This window comes from Pleurodeles waltl, chromosome 4_2 (assembly GCF_031143425.1).
Source record: "Pleurodeles waltl isolate 20211129_DDA chromosome 4_2, aPleWal1.hap1.20221129, whole genome shotgun sequence".
In the NCBI taxonomy this organism is placed as follows: domain Eukaryota; kingdom Metazoa; phylum Chordata; class Amphibia; order Caudata; family Salamandridae; genus Pleurodeles; species Pleurodeles waltl.
Genome location: NC_090443.1, coordinates 524,268,937 through 524,290,384, shown reverse-complemented (window position 1 = coordinate 524,290,384; position 21,448 = coordinate 524,268,937). Strand labels below are relative to the sequence as shown.

At 43.1% G+C, this 21,448-nt stretch overlaps 1 protein-coding gene across 1 annotated transcript in view; it reads right to left on the bottom strand.

The window, feature by feature from the left end:
* Positions 1-5,821: 5,821 nt before the first annotated feature.
* LOC138293047 (hydroxymethylglutaryl-CoA synthase, cytoplasmic-like) overlaps positions 5,822-21,448 on the bottom strand; it is a 38,891-nt gene continuing 23,264 nt past the window's right edge. Inside the window, exons 7-10 of the mRNA XM_069232036.1 lie at positions 17,268-17,374; positions 13,675-13,800; positions 11,453-11,590; positions 5,822-6,143 (exon numbers count right to left, since the gene is read on the bottom strand). Coding sequence (XP_069088137.1) covers positions 11,463-11,590; positions 13,675-13,800; positions 17,268-17,374 — 361 coding nt within the window. The 3' untranslated portion in view covers positions 5,822-6,143; positions 11,453-11,462. The remainder of the gene's footprint in view (positions 6,144-11,452; positions 11,591-13,674; positions 13,801-17,267; positions 17,375-21,448) is intronic.

Below are 21,448 nucleotides of genomic sequence, written 5' to 3'. Positions count from 1 at the left end.
AGATACTGAATCGCTATTCATTTTGCGATTCAGTATTTGGACCTCGCAAATTGTGTTAGCGAATTTTAAGAACTCGCTATTTCCGACTCGCAATTTTGATACATCCCATTTTGCATGTCGAAAATAACGATTTCTTAATATTCGCTATTTGCGATGTGCAAACCGAAATCTTGATACATATGGCCCTTAGTCCTGTTCCTGACTGTAATTCCAGTCCTGCTTTACCTGTGCCCAGATTCTGTTTTGGTGTTCCTTGTTATGTTCCCTGATGCTATGTCTTGTATTGTTCTCTAGATATGTACTGCTTCCAAGGTTGCCAGTTAGATTCTAAGGTGCTTGCGTTTGACAAGAGAACCACCCAGCGAACCTTCTCCACGGGAGGTGCTGGGTGCCTCCCAGAACTGTGAGATTAATCTGCTCCTTGGTTTGGTATAAGATCTTTTCTCCTCACAGAGAGAGCATTTTGAGAAGAAGACAAACTATCATTTATGATAGTTTGTCTATTGTTTGACTGCGTTATATTCCTTTTGTGTGTACTTCCTGCTTCCCTTCCAGGCTTTTGACACTTTCTTATTTGTATTCCCTTCAAAGACCACACACAAACCTAGTAACCACCCTTGTCCATTCTCACCCAGCTTAGTCTTCTGACCACTCACTCTTGTAGTCGCCCTGATAGATACCCCTGACATCCAGAGCCTTGATTTATGACACTACCTTTCTTCCTCTACGTAACCATGTGCACATATCAATTTTCCCATATGCTAGCCTGTGACCCACTCCATTTCATGTACACCAAATAAATGCCAGTACATTGCTTACAAAGGACATAAGGGGTCACTACAACTTTGGCGGATGGAAAAGTACGCCCATGGAAATCCCACCGGGGAGGTTGCAGCCAGTGCAGCTGCCTCCTCGCTGGCCCAATCACAAGTTTTCCGCTGGGTCAGCGGGCAAAAACAGAGTTTCTGCCTGCTGGCCCAGCAGGAAGTGGCCTACAGCATTGTCTCTGGCTCAGAATCGAGCTGGCGGCAATGCTGTAGTGCGTAGAGTGCACCAGCACCCGTCACAATGTCCACTGTCTGCTAAGCAGACAGTGGACATTGTGACGGGGCTGACCAGCGGGGCACCTGCGCTGCCCAAGCCAAGTGCATGAGCAGTGCAGGGGCCCCCCTGGAGACAACTGCACCCCATCTCCACGAGCCGTTTCATGGCAGTGCTACCGCCATGAAACCACTGGCAGAGAAGGGAGTCGTAATCCACAGGGCAGCGCTGCTTGCACCACTGCCCTGGTGGATTAGGACCGCCAGCACTGCCACACCATTGTGTCGATGAAAAGTAGCAGTGCTGGCAGTAATGTGGCGGTCAGACCGCCACATTGGCAGTGGTACCATCGCCACCGCAACCCTGGCTGTCATTGGACCGCCAGGGCGTAATAAGGCCCACAGTTTTACACAGAAATTTCTCTTTTTCTACATGAAAAGTGACTCAATTAGGCATCATCATATGTCCCCAGAAACCTCTATCATCTGGGCTACTAGCCTATCTTGTCGAATACTGCTCAAAGGACTACACTGTTGTGTGTGGAAGTCAAACCTTATGAATGCTTTATAGGCAAAGTTTTGAGATTGGTGGAGCTGACACAAACCTAAAGGGGGGATAAAGCTGTTCTGCAAAGTCATTCATGGACTTCTCCTGTGCCATTGCCTTCTGTCCATATTGACCACCACTATGGCAACCTGGTATTTGATTTAAACATGGGGGAATTTGGCTATGATTGTTGCAGCGAGTATTCAATAAACACTAATCAGAGGAGTGGGGAATCAGTGGCTGAGAGTACAGTGTGATGGTTGTGTCTATAAATTAATGGCCTGGTATAGAGCTGGCAGACAGGGTAGTCGCCACAATGTGGCAGACTACCCCACCTGCCAAAGTGACAGAACGTGCAATTTATTTTGAGACAGGTGCACGATCCTGTTTTTGAAAGCAGTGCCCCGCTGGCTCTGCCATCTGAAGAAACCCTATACCGATGGCTTGACAGTTTTTGTATCAGACGGTGTGGCCTATATAACATATGGTCAAATGTTTTTATTTTTCAGGTCAGGACCAGCAGAGTTATGAAATTTTTGCTTTTAAAAAATAAACTGCCTCTTTGGCAGATTGTTTTTGAAGACATTTGCTGAGCAGCCCTTTAAAACATGGCAGCCACTCAACAAACTTTCATTGCCTTGAGAGGAGTTGTGTCTATGAGGAGGTTCCTCTGATGCCACAGAGATCTCCTTAGGGCTGGTGGAGATCTCAAAAGATGGTGGGCTGTAGTCTGGCCAACGTGTCAGAGGAAATTACTTCTTCTGCCCTGATGGATGGCGGGCTGCCCACTATAATCTGAATCAGGCTCTAAGTTTGCTTTTTTAACTGAATATCTTTGAAAGTTTTAACAAAAATATTATCTAAAATTATTTTTCTGCTATCAGAATACATTTTAAAATGTTTGTATTATGATGCTCTGCATGACTATCACAAGGATTACAAATCCCTCGAAAGAAAATGTTTTATCACTAGGTAACTTATTATAAAATTTGAAACCCTAGTGGGCTGTATCAAATACACCTATCATTTGTTATGAACTATTAAGGTTGGAAAGTAGTTCTTAATTTAGTGCAGTCAGGTGCTCTTATCTCCCTCCAATATATGGCCCACCCCTTTTGTACTGGAGCTACACTAGTCAAAGTGCTCAATGTGTCCAATCGTATATAAAGAGATGCAATACAGTTTTTATTTGTCAGTGAACACCATCTCTAAACGCACTACTCAGTATGATAATCTACTACTAAATGTAGTTCACAGTGTCTTCTGGTTGTGCGCTATACATATGCTGTTAATTACAACTGGAAAATGTTTTATACCAATACAATGTTAAACCTTGTATCTCTTTTTAGGTTCAGCCTGCACGTGAGCTTGCGCGCATGCTTGCACAATCTTGTGTTAGTAAACAAAAAATCTTAAAAGGGGCTTAAAACCAGCCACTTGCTTACCTGAACTTACCATTGGCTTACTCCAACGTCGCTCTGATTTACCTGCTTCAGTTGGCCAGCACGCCATCTTCTTCACCTTCTTTGCCAGTCTTGCCGTCGACTTGCCTGTGGACCAAGTACTCCTTCCAGTCACTTCTTTTTGGACACTTGTGTCCTTCCTCTGGCTGCGACACAGAAGGTACTTCTTTTTTCTTCTTGCATGCCGTCTTCTCTCTTCATTTCTGACTTCTCTGTCTTCTTTCTTCATTGCTGTCTTCTATTTTCTTCCAGCATGCCATCTTCTTACTTCGCTGACATCTTCTTTCTTCAATGCCTTCTTCTCTGTTTTGTTCTTCGTTGCCACCCGTCTTCCATTTTCTTTCTGCATATCATCTACTGTCTTTGCTGTCTACTTTACTGCATACCGTCTTGTGCCTTCTCGCGTCTGTACTCTTCTCACATCTTCCATCTTCTCAAGTTTTCTATCTTCTCATGCCTTCTGTCTCTCTGTTCTCCTGTCTTCTCTCTTCTCTCATCTTCTCCCATCTTCTGAGTTCTTGTCTTCTTCCGCCTTCTGTCTTCTTCCACCTTCTGTTTTCTCACACTTTCTGTTTTCTTCCATCTTCTGTCTTCTTCTGTCTTCTTATGCCTTCTGCCGCCTTCTGTCTTCTGCTATCTTCTGACGTCTTCTGTCTTCTTTCTTCTATCTTCTGACTTCCATGCGTACCAATACATTTCGTCTATGTGTTTTTTTCTATGTAACTTGCTTACAAATATTAGAAATTTTTTATAATAATGTTTGTTTTAAATTTAATAACTCAAACATTATTATAACATTTCTTTAATATTTGTAAGGCAGTTACATAGAAAAAAGACAAAGGCAAAACCTATTAGCTTTGCCAATGCTTGTTTTACATTGTTAAGCTGGGGAACCTCGATTTTGGGTGACTCTAGATTTCTCCGCTAATGGCATGGCAAGATCTGTAAAGTAGGGGAATTTGTCTACAGTTACAATATTCAAATTTTCAGAATGCCCAAAATTGTATCATTTGCCTGTTGCTGTCTCATTGTTACACTCAGAATGTTAAGTTCTGTTCTGGACCCTTGAAGAGTCCGTGTGAAATTAGATCGTAGACTCATCTCCATGCAAATACCTCCTTTTTATTTTGCATCTTGGAGAATTTCATGATGGTTTATATGGCATTTATTTATGAAACTGTAATATTTTTGGTGCTGAGAGACATGCTCATGTTGTTTCAGAGTACAAAATACTGAATATTCTTTTTACTTTTGCTCTTGCAGCTATGAAATAAGATTTATGGTCTGATTTAAAGTTTGGTGAACAGGTATTCCATCACAAATGTGGCGGATATTCCATCCTCCTTCTTACAAGTGCACTTTATTCCACCACACTTGTAATAAGGTGAACAGGATATCAGTCACTTTTGTGACTGAGTTCCTGTGCGCCAAACTCTAATTCAGGCCCATAGTCCAAATCAGAGCATCCAGGTAAATTCTAAATCCGAAAATATGATATGTCATCCTGTCAGCACATGAATGCTTCCACAAGTAGCAGTGACATTGAGTGCTAAATGGTCTGTGTAAGTCACAAGCCAATTGGGATGAAATGTTTACACTACCACAGATAGTTCCCTCCAAGGTACCATCTACCCAGGGTACCAGGATCTTAATGTGCCATGTGTGTAATCACCCCCTCGTCTAACAGACTATGGTGGCTAATAGATCACTGAGGGAGTTCTCAGACTAAATGATATGTGTAAGACCACATAGCATTCATGAAGAAATAGAAGATTCATCTTTTTTACATTAAGTCCATTTGAATTTATTTCCCTTTATGTCAATGCAAACTCTGTGGCAGTCACCTGTACCGTTTTAAATAAAGACCAACTCTATCAATACATTTATACATTCTCATGATTAGTATATCAATCAGATGTTCACCTCTGTAGGTAAAGAATGATTTTTAGATGGGTAATCAGAGAAAGTATATTTCCAATGAGATACTGTTAGGTCACAACCAGATGTCTAAATGTTGTATAACCTCATGGTCCCTATTTCCAACTAGTTGATCTTTTTTATGTCCTAAATCGGGGACAAGGACAGCAATGTAGGAATATTTTCAAGAATACCATTGACAAAGTAACTGAATTTAGTTTTATTCCTTGTCTTGAAATTTAACATGCATGGATATTCTGAAAACCTGGCATAGATCTGACTCTCCTAGACCTATGTGGAACATCCATGCACTATATAATCACATGCCTTACACATCTCACGATCATTTAATTTTAGTTACATAGACGATTTTCACTGTCTTACACTGCAAGGCTATTTTTATGCAATGTTTTTGTGCATGCCACCCAATCTCAACCCTTATTCATGTGTGGCTTAAGTTAAGATCCTCCATTGTGTTAGAGGTTTAACCTTTGCATTCAAGTGACTGCCACAGTCGTCACTATCTACGTTATGTTTGCATTGTGCAGGTATGCAATGTTGAATCAGAGTTAATCATTGTTAATTCTTTGTAAACGTCTATTGAATTTGAATTTTGCTGTACTTTACAGCCTAAGGCTAGCATGTGAGGACCATGGCTTGGAGTTATGACATGCAAATTCTCACTGGTCTGCTGTTACTGATCTGATCCATCTTTTTAACAATTTGTACTGATAAATGGCTGCTGAGCGCCCACATCTATGTTTTTTCTAACATGGTAAAGCGTGGCCTTTAGGCAGAAAGTATGTGATAACAAAATACTTGTATTCATCCAAACACCATGCAATAACCACAGAGAAGTTAAAACATTGTTTTTAATATAACATGGCTGAAATACCATTTGGAAATTCAGTAACTCAACAAGACAAAGTAAAAAAACATACAGAGCAGAGGGATCTTAACTAAGAATAAAAGACTGTGAAAGTGCATCCCACACTGTTGTGTAGTATCAGTGATGTTGTCAGCATAAAACGAATCAATAGGAGGTAGAAGAACTCTGTAGGGTGTTTCTTCTGATTGTTCCATTCTGTTGATACGTTTGGAGAGCATGACTTGAGCATCATTAGCGAAATTAGTTCATCCTAGACGTTTACAGAATTCTTCGGCTGCTGCATCAGGCTGCAGAAAGGAATAGAAATATCCACTTTTACATTGCTCATAATGCAAGTGTTAAACAGGTTTGTAACTTCTTTCATATGTGGCAGTTACAGAACTGAGCCCCAGTAATTAAGTGATTTGCCTAGGATCACATGTATAGCCTTGCGTATAGACTGAGATCAGAACTTACGCCTCCAGCCTCCACAGCTAGCTACAAAGTTATATCCCACTAGAAACTTTTTGTAGGGCCAGTATGTGTGGATGCTACTTCTTTTTTCAACCGTTGTGGGATTAAATAGGTAACGGGGTACTCCAGGACACTGCAAACCATTTGATACAGCAATTTCGTTCTTGTCCTTGTGTTGTACCAAATAGGACAGATGTTTCTGTATATATGAAGCACATTTAGAATGAGACGTTTTGGTCTGCTTTTCATCTTCTTTGTGCTGCTCTCACTTGATACCCAGGAAATCACTCCTGTCAACATTGCAGCACTCATCTTCTCACTGATGGTTTGGAAAGTGTTACATTTCTATACCTGGGGCTCAGAAACCTAGAAAAACATGAAAGTCATTGGGGCTCCGAGACTGCAATGAAAAAATGAAAAAATGTTCACTGTTGTTCCGTTAAAGTCGAAATAGGAAACAGGAAAGATGACTTGGTGTAGGAAGTTGGCTCTGTATGCACTATTTCAAAGTAAGGAATAGTATGCACAGAGTCCAAGGGTTCCCCTTAGAGGTAAGATAGTGGCAAAAAGAGATAATACTAATGCACTATTTTGTGGTAATGTGGTCAAGCAGTAGGCTTATCAAAGGAGTAGTGTTAAGCATTTGTTGTACATACACACAGGCAATAAATGAGGAACACACACTCAGAGACAATTCCAGGCCAATAGGTTTTGTTATAGAAAAATATATTTTCTTAGTTTATTTTAAGAACCACAGGTTCAAATTCTACATGTAATATCTCATTTGAAAGGTATTGCAGGTAAGTACTTTAGGAACTTTGAATAATTACAGTAGCATATATACTTTTTACATAAAACACATTTAGCTGTTTTAAAAGTGGACACACTGCAATTTTCACAGTTCCTGGGGGAGGTAAAGTAATGTTAGTTTTTGCAGGTAAGTAAACCACCTACGGGGTTAAGATTGGGGTCCAAGGTAGCCCACCGTTGGGGGTTCAGAGCAATCCCAAAGTCACCACACCAGCAACTCAGGGCCGGTTAGGTGCAGAGTTCAAAGTGGTGCCCAAAACGCATAGGCTTCAATGGAGAGAAGGGGGTGCCCCGGTTCCAGTCTGCCAGCAGGTAAGTACCCGCGTCTTCGGAGGGCAGACCAGGGGGGTTTTGTAGGGCACCGGGGGGGACACAAGTTCACACAAAAAGTACACCCTCAGCGGCACTGGGGCGGCCGGGTGCAGTGTAGAAACAAGCGTTGGGTTTCCAATGTAAATTAATGGGAGACCAAGGGGTCTCTTCAGCGATGCAGGCAGGCAAGGGGGGGGGCTCCTCAGGGTAGCCACCACCTGGGCAAGGGAGAGGGCCTCCTGGGGGTTACTCCTGCACTGAAGTTCCGATCCTTCAGGTGCTGGGGGCTGCGGGTGCAGGGTCTTTTCCAGCCGTCGGGACTTTAGAGTCAGGCAGTCGCGGTCAGGGGGAGCCTGGGGATTCCCTCTGCAGGCGTCGCTGTGGGGCTCAGGGGGGACAACTTTGGTTACTCACAGTCTCGGAGTCGCCGGAGGGTCCTCCCTGAGGTGTTGGTTCTCCACCAGTCAAGTCGGGGTCGCCGGGTGCAGTGTTGCAAGTCTCACGCTTCTTGCGGGGATTGCAGGGGTCTTTAAGTCTGCTCCTCTGAAACAAAGTTGCAGTCTTTTTGGAGCAGGTCCGCTGTCCTCGGGAGTTTCTTGTTCTTCTTGAAGCAGGGCAGTCCTCTGAGGATTCAGAGGTCGCTGGTCCTTGAGAAAGCGTCGCTGGAGCAGGTTTCTTTAGAAGGCAGGAGACAGGCCGGTAGGACTGGGGCCAAAGCAGTTGGTGTCTTCTTTCTTCTTCTGCAGGGGTTTTCAGCTCAGCAGTCTTCTTCTTCGGTAAGTTGCAGGAATCTAAATTCTTAGGTTCAGGGGAGCCCTTAAATACTAAATTTAAGGGCGTGTTTAGGTCTGGGGGGTTAGTAGCCAATGGCTACTAGCCCCGAGGGTGGGTACACCCTCTTTGTGCCTCCTCCCAAGGGGAGGGGGTCACATTCCTATCCCTATTGGGGGAATCCTCCTTCTACAAGATGGAGGATTTCTAAAAGTCAGAGTCACCTCAGCTCAGGACACCTTAGGGGCTGTCCTGACTGGCCAGTGACTCCTCCTTGTTTTTCTCATTATCTCTCCTGGGACTTGCCGCCAAAAGTGGGGGCTGGGTCCAGGGGACGGGCATCTCCACTAGCTGGAGTGCCCTGGGGCATTGTAACACGAAGCTTGAGCCTTTGAAGCTCACTGCTAGGTGTTACAGTTCCTGCAGGGGGGAGGTGTGAAGCACCTCCACCCAGAGCAGGCTTTGTTTCTGTCCTCAGAGAGCACAAAGGCTCTCACCGCATGGGGACAGAAACTTGTCTCTTAGCAGCAGGCTGGCAGAGACCAGTCAGTCCTGCACTGAACAATTGGGTAAAATACAGGGGGTATCTCTAAGATGCCCTCTGTGTGCATTTTTTAATAAATCCAACACTGGCATCAGTGTGGGTTTATTATTCTGAGAAGTTTGGTACCAAACTTCCCAGTATTCAGTGTAGCCATTATGGAGCTGTGGAGTTCGTTTTTGACAGACTCCCAGACCATATTCTCTTTTGGCTACCCTGTACTTACAATGTCTAAGGTTTTGCTTAGACACTGTAGGGGCATAGTGCTTATGCACCTATGCCCTCACCTGTGGTATAGTGCACCCTGCCTTAGGGCTGTAAGGCCTGCCAGAGGGGTGACTTACCTATGCCACAGGCAGTGTGAGGTTGGCATGGCACCCTGAGGGGAGTGCCATGTCGACTTAGTCATTTTCTCATCACCAGCACACACAAGCTGGCAAGCAGTGTGTCTGTGCTGAGTGAGGGGTCCCTAGGGTGGCATAAGACATGCTGCAGCCCTTAGAGACCTTCCCTGGCATCAGGGCCCTTGGTACCAGGGGTACCAGTTACAAGGGACTTACCTAGGTGCCAGGGTTGTGCCAATTGTGGAAACAATGGTACATTTTAGGTGAAAGAACACTGGTGCTGGGGCCTGGTTAGCAGGGTCCCAGCACACTTCTCAGTCAAGTCAGCATCAGTATCAGGCAAAAAGTGGGGGGTAACTGCAACAGGGAGCCATTTCTTTACACTTGGGCTAAACTCTAGAGGAACAATACCTTTCAAATGTTATGGATGAAGATAGATTTTTGTAGTGCAGTCTTTCCTTTTATTGCATTACTGCAATTCTGAAGTACAACCAACCCTGAAAGTGAAAGCTACATACATACTTGCCAAACCTTTGGATAGGTAGATTTAATATGGGAACACAATAGATAAATTGATTTGGCCCAACATTTGTTTCAATGTGATTGCGACTCATCATCTTTTTTTCTCAAAACAATTGATCTAGAAAAATTGCAACCTTTCATTTATTTGTTAAAATAAAATTGATTCTTGGATAAAACGTGTTGATTCTTAAAAATAAAACAAATCATGGTTTTAAAAAATGAATTATTTCTATTATAAAACAAAAAACAATGTTTCAAATTGGTCAGTTCCAAGAAAAGATTCTTTAAACCACCATGAATCCTAAAAAGTAAATTGATCCACAAAGCAAAAGTGGGTTTGCATATCTAAGTTTAAGAAAATAACTCCCCTAATTTGCAGTGTGATGAACCAGTATATTTCTACCAATCCACTGTATTTTGTCTAGAACTAGCCACACCGGTTCTTTCGCACACATATTGTGGACCATTAAACCACTTCAAACATCTCATCCAGTTAATTGAGAAAAGCATGATGTCTTTGAAAGCATCCAAAAAGCTTAGTTGTATTTGCAAGCTCCCAGTTTTGCGGAGGCACAGAAATTTTATTCTTTAATTCTTAAAAAGGAAAGGAAGGACCCTGCAGGCTGTCTGTGTTGTACATAAAATGCTACAAGTAAGTAACTTTAATTTTGCCATTAAGTGATGTTGGAAATGCAAACTGCTGCAAATGGAGAACCAGTTGTGGCCGACCAAACAAAAGGTGGAACTTGAGGATACATATCTTTAAAAGGCGTGGGTAGAGAGTCTGCTTCATGTACCAATATACTTTGGAATATGAGGACAAAATCCAATGCACGCTTCCAACACCGAGCCTCTTTGAGGTTAAAGAAGTCTTTAGATGCTGCCTTAGGGGATATTAATATAATTTGTAGGCAACAGGTTGGTGAATATCAACAAAATTTGAAACCCGACTAAATTAGATATTATTTTAAACCATTATTACACCGAATTCCTGATACTGTTGATTGTGGGCCTGCTCTGTGACATAGTGGGCATTTCGTTCACCTGTTTTAAGAACTGTGGGTACAATGGTCGATTCACACCTTTCCTAAACCCCTCAAATTTCAGCTGATTTCTACTAACGTCTACATACTTCTGTTTCTGAGTCCCCATGAAGAAGTGTTCCTGGAAGGGAATGGCAGTCACGCTGCACAGAAAGGCTGTGAAGAAAGATATGACCTGTCCAAACAACTTAGTTCAATGAAAATGGAAGTAGTCAAAGTGCACAGGAAGAAGATAGTTAAATGCGCTAATCAAATATTTGTCAACCTGGAAGAAAAAAACAGGATTGCTTGGTGGCAAAAGGACCATCACATTTAGAGCTCAGCTGAGCACCTTCTGTGGCATCAAAACGGTAAACAGAGCTGCACCTTTCTTGTGAAAGTTCGATGAAAGGACAGTAGTACAAGGTTTTCTCTCTTGGTATGTCCCAGCATTTATGTCTCTCTCTTATTCCATCTTTGCATAACCCTGCCATTATCAAGGGTACCAAAATAATACATTTTATATAGATTTGTGCATATAAATCCAAAGCTTCGGATTTTGTCTATATATTTGACAGGTACATACTTTTTTCATGCTTGGGGAATATAGCTCACATGTTATCTCTACAGCCCACAAATCAAGGCACATGCATGCTTATGCCTTGGTACAGCTGAGATAGCTCTAAAGGAAAGGAGGATTAAAGAAGAGTTGTGGATTTGAATATTCATGTGTCAGAAGGATACAGAAAGAGTGTTATGTTGAGCTCAACATTTGCATATTTGCAATAACACATGGAGTCTTTAAGCGCACTCTGACATACTCGAGTCAGGTTATGGATGGCCATCCACTTCTTTGGTTGGGCTCCGGGAATATGATCGGCGGTGCTTTTCATCCACTTTTGTAAGGTACCAGGTGCCTGGGGACAAATCGCTCACTTTACCCTGTGGGGTGTAGTTTGCTAGAAAAAAGAGAAATTATGTATGAAATATAACTTCCTGACCCATCCAATAAACATAAAAGTGGCACTTTGCTCGAATCCACCCAACACAGTGGCAAATGCAAGTGACCAAGACCTAACATTTAATAGCACAGCATTGCAACACAACCACACAGAGCAACACTGTAAACAAAAGAGATCCCCAACACATACAATGAGGGGTGAAACCCGATTAGCATGAAAAGGTAACTCAACCTGAGTAGAACTCCAGCATAACTCCAACATAATTAGGACTAAATCAGTAAATAATTAGATTCCAACAAGGCCGCTGGTGATATTTATTTTAGTGAAGAACTTCAACCCAACCAGAATGAAGCGATCCCAGTCTGCACAGAAGTTCTAGCTCGCCGTGCCTAAAGTAGCCATGCCAGACATCAAAGTGACCGAGCCAAAACCATGAAGAACCTTGTTGCATTTCAACCAAATCATGGTAGAACCCAGGCCAGTCACTATACCCTAAAATAGCCATACATTATGAATTCTCCGTCTCATGAGGTAAGACCCCAAGTAATAGAAACAGAATCAGACTCTATGCAGACCCCCAAATCAGCATTGATACTTCGGCACCCATACTTGTAAATTATGCCATGGATCCTTCCCCACCAGTTACACCGAAAACAGCAAATTTGAAAACCTCACTGATGAACAGCACCTTTGAATAATTCCCTGGTGAACTGCGCTTTTGAGCCACTCCCTAGTGAACTGTGCTTTTGAATTGCTCTGTGCTGAACTTTGCTTTCCATTTCTCCTTGTTGAGTTGTGCTTTTGAACCGCACACCGTCAAATGTATGATTGATTCACTCCTTGACAAGGTTTTCTCCATGTCTAACTGAATTGATGTGTATCACTATCCACCCTCCCTAAACCCATACTGCAATATACCATAAATCTAAACTATCCCACTCTCATGTTACCCACGAGCACACCATATACAAACTCATTTACACTGTCAACCCCAAGACACCTCCCTCATCCTCAATCTAGTACGCCTCCCTGTTGGGTTCAGAAATGTTCCCTTTGCACACAATCATGCATCTAACTTCTGCAATCTTCTCAACCTATTTTCCAAACAACTTCTCCATTCTTCAGTGAGCTAAACACATGATTCCAACATCATCTGCCAACTTCGCACACAGGATCGCTAAAGTGAATTGCAAACATTGTTGCTTATAGCACCCCCTCGTGGGAGACATTACTCATGAACCTAGTAAACAAGGGTATAGTACATAGCTGCCAAAATTGAGAGAAATGGTTGCAAACATGTACCTCCCATAAGGTATCAAAATACCTTGAAATGGCATTGCACATATGGTGATGACAGCACTTTTAAACATAAACCCATCAAAGGCTTTTGGCATTACCACTAGTGGGTGGGTGTGGTGCTAGTAATGTATGTGAGCAATGGCCTCTTAACTAAAATTCCATCCCTCAGCACTCATTTGTTTATTTATTTATTTTTAAACAAACAAAACACTGAGAACAATTCAAAGTAAATGTAGCATAATATAATTGGAGCTAACTATGGCGTTTCTCAAATAAATCAAGCCTAACAAAAAAGGAACACAAATGATCCATGACAGATTGCAGGCTGATAATGAAAGAATTCAAATAAACTATCATAGGAGGGAGACTAGCTATGGAGGAACCACAAGCTGCTCACCCCAAAGACAACACACTGACAATGTGCACATAAGCCGGCATAGTATCTAAAAGCTCCAGATTTGTCAAACCAGCTTTTACACATACCACCAACTGTATGTATGCACTAATATTACTTTAGTGAACAAAGTGTTAGTATAAAATATATTAATTATCATTATTTTATAACTCATTTAATAATTCAAATATTATGTATTCATTATAATCACATGATTTACATTATCTCATCCATTACTCCAGTGCTGGAGGAAGTATTCCCAGACTCCAGCCTTCCCCACAGTTTCTTTCCTCACTCACCACCTCCATGGATATGTCCTTTATTTGTGAATTTGACTGAAGCCATGTTCTTGTTGTTTTCTGTCCACAGAGGGGTCCATCAGACTTACCTAAATGATGTGTTTCCTCTTTCAACTTCATGATGTTTGCGAACTCATCTGGCTTAATTTGTTTCCTGGCCTTCAGGCGCCCAGGGAGATCAGAGAGGCTGGACAATATCTGATTGAGAGGAGAACCTGGAGGAGAGAGCAGACAACTAACTTGTTATCTGGGAAACAAACAGCTGGATCTGCAGTGATGAAATTAAGAACATGCTGTGGTTGAAAAAAAACACAGAGCATCAAAAACACAATGTTATAGAACTGTAGAGTTGGAAGGAACCCTGTGCATCAACCATTATATTCAAACCTTGCTCTGAAGCATGGACCTCGGTTAGAACATTGTCCAACCACCTGTTGTGGCGTATTAGCTATTGCTATATGTTGTGTGAGCAGTGTGTAATATTCTATGTGTTACCATCCTCTCCTCCCACAAAAGAACATTACATTAATTTTGTGCAGTTAGATAAACTCATTTAAAAAGACTTTGGGGGTGATTCTGACCCCGGCGGTACAAGACCGCCGGGGCCAGGGTCGGCGGGAGCACCGCCGACAGGCCGGCGGTGCCCTGCAGGGCATTCTGACCGCGGCGGTTCAGCCGCGGTCAGAAGAGGCAAACCGGCGGTCTCCCACCGGTTTACCGCTGCCCTTAGAATCCCCCATGGCGGCGCAGCTTGCTGCGCCGCCATGGGGGATTCTGACGCCCCCTACCGCCATCCTGTTCCTGGCGGTTCGCCCGCCAGGAACAGGATGGCGGTAGGGGGTGCCGCGGGGCCCCTGGGGGCCCCTGCCGTGCCCATGCCAATGGCATGGGCACGGCAGGGGCCCCCGTAAGAGGGCCCTACTGTGTATTTCAGTGTCTGCCTAGCAGACAATGAAATACGCGACGGGTGCAAACTGCACCCGTCGCACATGCCCACTCCGCCGGCTCCATTCGGAGCCGGCTTCCTCGTGGGGAGGGGTTTCCCGCTGGGCTGGCGGGTGGCCTTCTGGCGGTCGCCCGCCAGCCCAGCGGGAAAGCCAGAATGGCTTCCGCGGTCTTTCGACCGCGGAGCGGCCATATGGCGGTTCCCTCCAGGCGGGCGGCGACCGCCGCCCGCCGGGGTCAAAATGACCCCCTTTGTCTTTATAGGGCCAGTCAATTTCCTGTTTAAAGTGATTGTACCATAGAATCTGTGCGGCAATAGCAAGTAATTTATCAGGTTAATTATAAAGCGTTATGGTGTTAACATGGAATTTAACTTGTGCACTGCAGTAAAATGTGTGAGTGTATGTTTAATAGTACAATTGATGCAAATTATATGTTTTAATGGGTCACGTTTATGTTCATTGGCATTGAATAAAACGATGTTTGTTTGTTTGTAGTGGTTACGATTTTGAGGGAGGGTGCTAGAAGCCTTGTTGTCCACAATCGCTGGCGCATTCGTCTTCAAATAAGAGGTCCCCAGACTTCACCTACTCTGGAAAGTATAAAAGTAAAACATTTATAAAGTACTTGTACCTCTATGTTATGGAAGTACAGGCTTCGTCAATGAGAAGTCCGGCTGCTGTAGTTTTTGTCTGCTTTGTGTTTGTGTATTGATAGATGTTTTGCTTCCTTCCCATTTTCCTGTTCGTCAAAGTCAACTCAATGCCTCTTTGTAAAACGCATACTCAGATCTAGCAGTCTCTAATCGCCGGAGCATGTTTCAACACTTTCTTCCCAACAGTTCATCTTATGTTCATGTGCTGATGGAGGCTCCCACCTCTTGGAGGCTAAAAGTGCTACTGTAAGTCTTGCTTATCTAATTTCCTTGTCTCCAGGAGGGAGTGGGGGGACTGGATAGTTGGATTTGATTGGAGTAAATAACAAAATGCTGCTCAACTGGGTTGACATAACTTCCAACTGACTGCCATTAGCCACATGGAAAGAAAGTGTGAAGCCTCGTGAGGTAGGAACCATATATTTATGGTATTTGAGCCCTTGAATGGGCGTTCAGGAAGTACCTTTTTACATTTTAGATAGTCAAAATATCAGCTACCAGCAAACAGAAAGATCTAATACAATTTATCACTTCCCACTTTCACAAGAAAGATAAGAAACATGAAGCTGGAAGGGCTAAGATTTGTGAGGGTTGCTTTTAACTGTAAGTTAAGGTGGGTTTGGCGAAGTGAAAGCCTTCTGAGCAATGCCAAAGTACCTGGAATGGAACTTCAACAAGTGTTGAGCCCTATAGAAGAAAGTAATGTAATGGCTCATTTTAAGCAGGTGAAAAGCTGCTGCATTGTGCACCTGGTGATACGGCCACAAAGTTGTCTTTGACATACCCATGTCTTGATCTGGTGGTAACGATTAATCAAGCCTTTACATAATAACCCCACAAGAACAGCAAAGAAATGAATCACCCCTTCTAAGTATTCATAAATATAGAAGTAATGAAAGCTATCTGAACTAACCTGTGGGATGTGGAGAGCTTTCTCATTAAGAAAGACACTTGAGTCAAAGACTGATGGCACTGATTTGGAATAGTACACCATACATATGAGCCATTGACAATTATCCAAAAGGTCTTAGTAGTTTTGGAAGACACCAACCTCAGTTATAGTACTTCATCACATAAGCGACAAGAACAGCAACCCATATGGATAATCTTATCGGAGGGAGTGGGAGAGCAACCCTGGCATAGGAAAAGGGGGAGAGGGCTGAGTAATAGAAGGAGGAGGGTTTCCAGAGACAATAGAAGACTTCTGGGATTACTTTGTCGATGAATGATTGCCCGAAGGACCGCGTGATTGTGTAATGGATGAATTAGTTGGTTCAGATACAGCTGTAAAAGAAGACCAAAAGATTGATGGAGAGATGAATGTGTCAAATAGTAGGCAAAAAGTAAATAGCTGGGCAGATCATGGGTGGATAGCAAGAGAGGATTCTTCAAAGATTGAGATCAACAGATATCTGGATGTAACGAGGGTCAATTAAAGTTCGGCAGGCAGTCTGCAAATATAATATCAGAAAGCCACCAAGCCATGACAGCCGGTTCGCACTGTTTTTTGCATTTCATAAAGAGAAACAGCCAAAGAAGGGGTTTATTACTGAAATACAAAACAATCTGTTGCCTGACAAGCAGGGAGAATTCTTCCCATACATGGAGGACATTAATGAAATTTCCATCCCAGAATTTTCATGTATCAAGCCAGGCATAGCGATTTTGAGGAGGTAAAATGTTACTCGGAAAGACTGCTCTAAAAAAGGAAGACCTTCTGACACAAAGACCCTGCTAGCCCTGAGGAGGGTGGGCTACCAATACCAGATTTTTAACGGAGTTGCTAGATGAGGCTCTGCTCTCTGAAACCATATAGTTTCCCATCTCTAAGGGTGGAGAGGGACTGCAGAATTTGGTGGTGTAGACGCTCTCTAATCCACAAAAGACAAAGAGGGTGGTGACAGACAGACCAAAGACAAAGATTTCAAAATCACGTTTTTTAAGAACAAATATAAATTGTTTATTGTTTTTACATTCATAAATGCACTATAGTTAATGGCAATTTATTAACGGTCAGCCATATGTGACTGAGAAGTAGACTGGAAGAGAAAGAAAATAAAAACGGCAGAATTGGGCACTCACCTGGCGTAGTGTTTTGAGAGACTTTGACAGAAAACATGCTTGAGGCTAACCCAGATCCATAGGAAAATGCACCAATTCTTGACCCAGCAAGCTGCTCTGCTGAATATCTGCAGAAAAATATGCAAAAGTGGGATCTTCATCATGCATCATCTATCAAGGACATCAGCATCTTTGCATCATTGCATATTTGGCACAGCTCAGAGGAGATATATGGACCTTCGTGTATACTTCTCGCTTAATTTCCAGATATTTCTTAAAAAGACTTCAATCCACCCTCATCCTAAGTACAATAACTCTGAAAAATATATATACAGTACTTAATGGACTATCTTGTACACTCCAAAATTGATCATCTGCTTATGACTCCCCTTAGTTAACCCCAATGGTTTTACAACAGGTAGACAACTCTGCTATGAATTTTCTTGTGTTGTGTTTACTTGTGTTAACATTGTGCTTTTACAAATAGTCTCTTGGTGAGTTTCTGTTTTTTTACCATATAATTTTCGTATGTTGCTTTTTCATTTTTTTCCATAAGCTTAAAATTTGTTTTGGTGATATTGAGAACCCCAAAAGTACATTTTCAATAGGAGCGATTCTCGAACACGTGCACCAGTGAGGGCCGCCTGTAACATGCATCAATTGTTCCTTTGTAAAACATGAGTAGCAACACTGAAACTTCTGTGCTCTGATTGCACCCAGATACAATGGGCAAGCTTGGACACAACTGCTTTAAGAAGTGTACATTTGGGCCCATATTTATACTTTTTGACGCAAACCAACGCCGGCGCTGGTTTGCGTCAAAAACTTTACTGCCAGCTAATACCATTCCTAGGCGCCAGGCTGCGCCTTATTTAAGGATTGACGTTAGCCGGTGCTGCGGGCTGGTCAGATAAAAAAAAAATGACTCAAACCAGGCAGCGCCGGTGTAGGGGAAAATCGGGGTTGTGCGTCAAAAAGTGGTGCAAGTCAGGTTTGAGTCAAAAATCGTGGCTCAAACCGTACTTGCGCCATTTTTTTACGCAGAACCCTCAATGAAATGACTCCTGTCTTAGCAAAGACAGGAGTCATGCCCCCTTGCACAATGGCCATGCCCAGGGGACTATTGTCCCCTGGGCATGGCCATTGGGCACAGTGGCATGTAGGGGGGCCCAAGTTAGCCCCCCCCCCCATGCCACTTTAAAAAAATAAAAAAATGATACTTACCCCAACTTACCTGTACCTACCTGGGATGGGTCGCCCCATCCATGGGTGTCCTCCAGGGGTGGTCAAGGGTGGCAGGGGGTGTCCCTGGGGGCAGGGAATGGCACCTATGGACTGCTTCCATGGTCAGAGACCATGGAAGTGGACCCACATGTCCCTTAACCGCTGCCCTCTCCCAGACGTTAGAAAACGGCGCACATCAGGCTGTGCGCCGTTTTTTAAGGCCCGCCCTCTCCTGTGCGTCAAAATGATGCAGGAGTATAAATAAGGCGCACAGGCCTTAAAGTCATTTTTTGGATGGGAACGCCTACCTTGCATGTCATTAACGCAAGGTGGTTTCCCGCATGCAGAAAATGACGCACAAGGAGGGATTATGACGTTCGCTGGGTCTGGCGTCATAGTATAAATATGGGGCAAGGTTTGCGCTGAATGTGCATCAAAATTTTTGGCTCACATTTGGCGCAAACAGAGTATAAATATGCCCCTTGATCTCTTACGTTTTCCTTTGAGGAATCGCCTTGATGTTGATCATGTAAATTCCCTAAATTGGGCTATTCAGAATTAAACAATCAGATGGATAATGGCAGAGAGTGATGTGGAACAGCAAAGGTTACTAATCCACCATATGGCTCAATGCATAGCAATGTTCTCAGACATCTATTGTATGACCCTTTCAAATGTCAACAGCAACCTGCTCTTGACAATAAAAGAGGTAAAACATTTATGTGACGGACATCGCTGTGCAGATCTGCAGAAGTTCTACAATGGGGCAAAAGGGATGTCATGATAGGAAAACAGAAGACCAAATGTAAAAATGGACTGATGAAATAATTCTGATGTATTTACCAACTTGGAGTAGAAACAACTTTCCAAACCTCAGAGTAGGATTCAAACTCTTGAGTGACCAAGCATGGTAGTACATGCAGCTGATGCACTCGATTTGGCATAAAGAAAGGGAGTCAACATACTAAGTAACATAGTGCTCTGTGTCGGGATAAACGAATGTGGAAACTACAGATGTCTATCAGCTGAACACTTAGATGCCTGAAGAAATATGATCCCATCTCTCCCATCCTGATGGAATTCCATTGGCTCCCCTTGCCGACCTGCAACATCTTCAAAACCAGCTGCATCACTTACAAAGAAACCAGAATTAGCGCTCCTGCTTATCTTGCAGACAAGCTCACCATCTCTGGTGGTTCTTGGCACACCCACACCCAGGACACCATCAGACTGTAGACTAAGAAGTGTAAAAAAGAAAACACAAGGCACCAGGCCTTTTCCATCTATGACCTCAGGAACTGAAACAAAAGATATCCCATCCGCAGAACTCTAAATCCCATAAAATATAATGAGATTTAGATTTTGGAGGATGGGATATCCGTAACCGTTGTGATGGAGTAACTCCTCCAGGGATGGGGAAACATTTTATGTGTTGTGGCAATGACAAAGGGCTGAGGTTTGTTTTCTGGGACAAAATATAGGAAGCCTAACCTCAGAGCAACAAGGATGCTGCTGAAGGAGGAGAGAGTGCCTAATCCTCATGAAGTCCAAGGAGCCTCAAAATAGCAAATCACATGGTTAAGATCAGGGCTGATGGCAGCTAAGAAATACGTCATGAGATTATGGAAAAACAGCAAATGCCACATACAATATATTGGTGACAGAAATGGGGAAGACTGTTTCCAGTGTGATTATAGAGTCCAGATGGAATGATCAAGGAGAGACAGCTAATATGACGTGGTGTGCCTTACTGGTAGGAGACAAGGAGGAGGCAAAGGAGTTTATAAGATACTGTGAAGAGGTTTAGACATAATATTGAGAGAGAATCATCTTCTCTGAAATCAGTCACACGGATGCTACTTGGAATGCAAATTGTGTGCAATCAATTTAAGTTTGTAAATTGATGTAAATTGTATTCCCTTAAAAAAAATACAAAGAGGCTCTGAACTGGACCTCAGCTGCCGCCCCAGACTTACAAGCTTGGCAGCGGGCTATGGACTGGTGTTCCAAAATGGAGGAACCGGTATATGCAGCGCGTAGCTGGCCATAGAAACATTTTCAGATATGGGGTATTAGGTGGGACTATTTTGGGCTCTTTGGATTGTAATGATTATCCTTGTGAGGACTGGTTGCCGGGAGATCGTAGCTGATTGTTCTGCACTGTCTGTTTTATTCCTTCGGATTGTTTTCTGCTTTGAAAATGCAATAAAAAACAATTGTTGGAAAGTGGATTATTTTTAAGAGCAGGTAGGTACCTACACTTAGTAATAGGCCACAGTCTAGCATAAGGCCCAGTCAAGGTCTCAATAAATGAATCCTTGCTCAATGCTTGATAGCTTGGCCCATGAGCAGTTAGGCATAATTTAGGAGACAGGTGTGTAAAGCATTTAATATCAACAAAACAGTGAATAAGAAAAATATAACACAAAATAAAAATGACAACAGCAATATATGAAAATAGGAAATATTGTTATCTTTAAAATTACACTAAAATGACAACAATCCAATGTAGGGAACCAGAGATACAAATTTTTAAAGATTAAATGTAAAAATCTGCTTTCTACTGCCTAGAAGCACCAACCGTGGACATCTGGTCACTCTTGACCGGGGCAAAGTCAAAATTTGAGGCTGACCGCGATGGAGCCCAAGTGGGAAACCCTGAGCGGGAGGCTTCTGTCAAAATTTTACGTGTGGACGTAGTCTTTTTTCTGGAGCTTTTACTCTCGTCGTCGAGCGCAGCTACTTTCCAGGCTCGCTTGCGATGCAACGTTGGTGGCGTGGCACAGTGTGAGGTCCGGGTCAACTCCTGGAAGTTTTGTTGATGGGGAAAAGCTCTGGAGCTTCAGATGGGCAAACCTGAAATTCAGGCTGGGTCGCAGTTCGACACTGCAGGCTTGACCCCCTCCACCCCCCTTCATCCTCCCCCCCTCCCCCCCCAGCGATGGATCAGTCACTTTATGGAGCTTTATTTCAAAGTT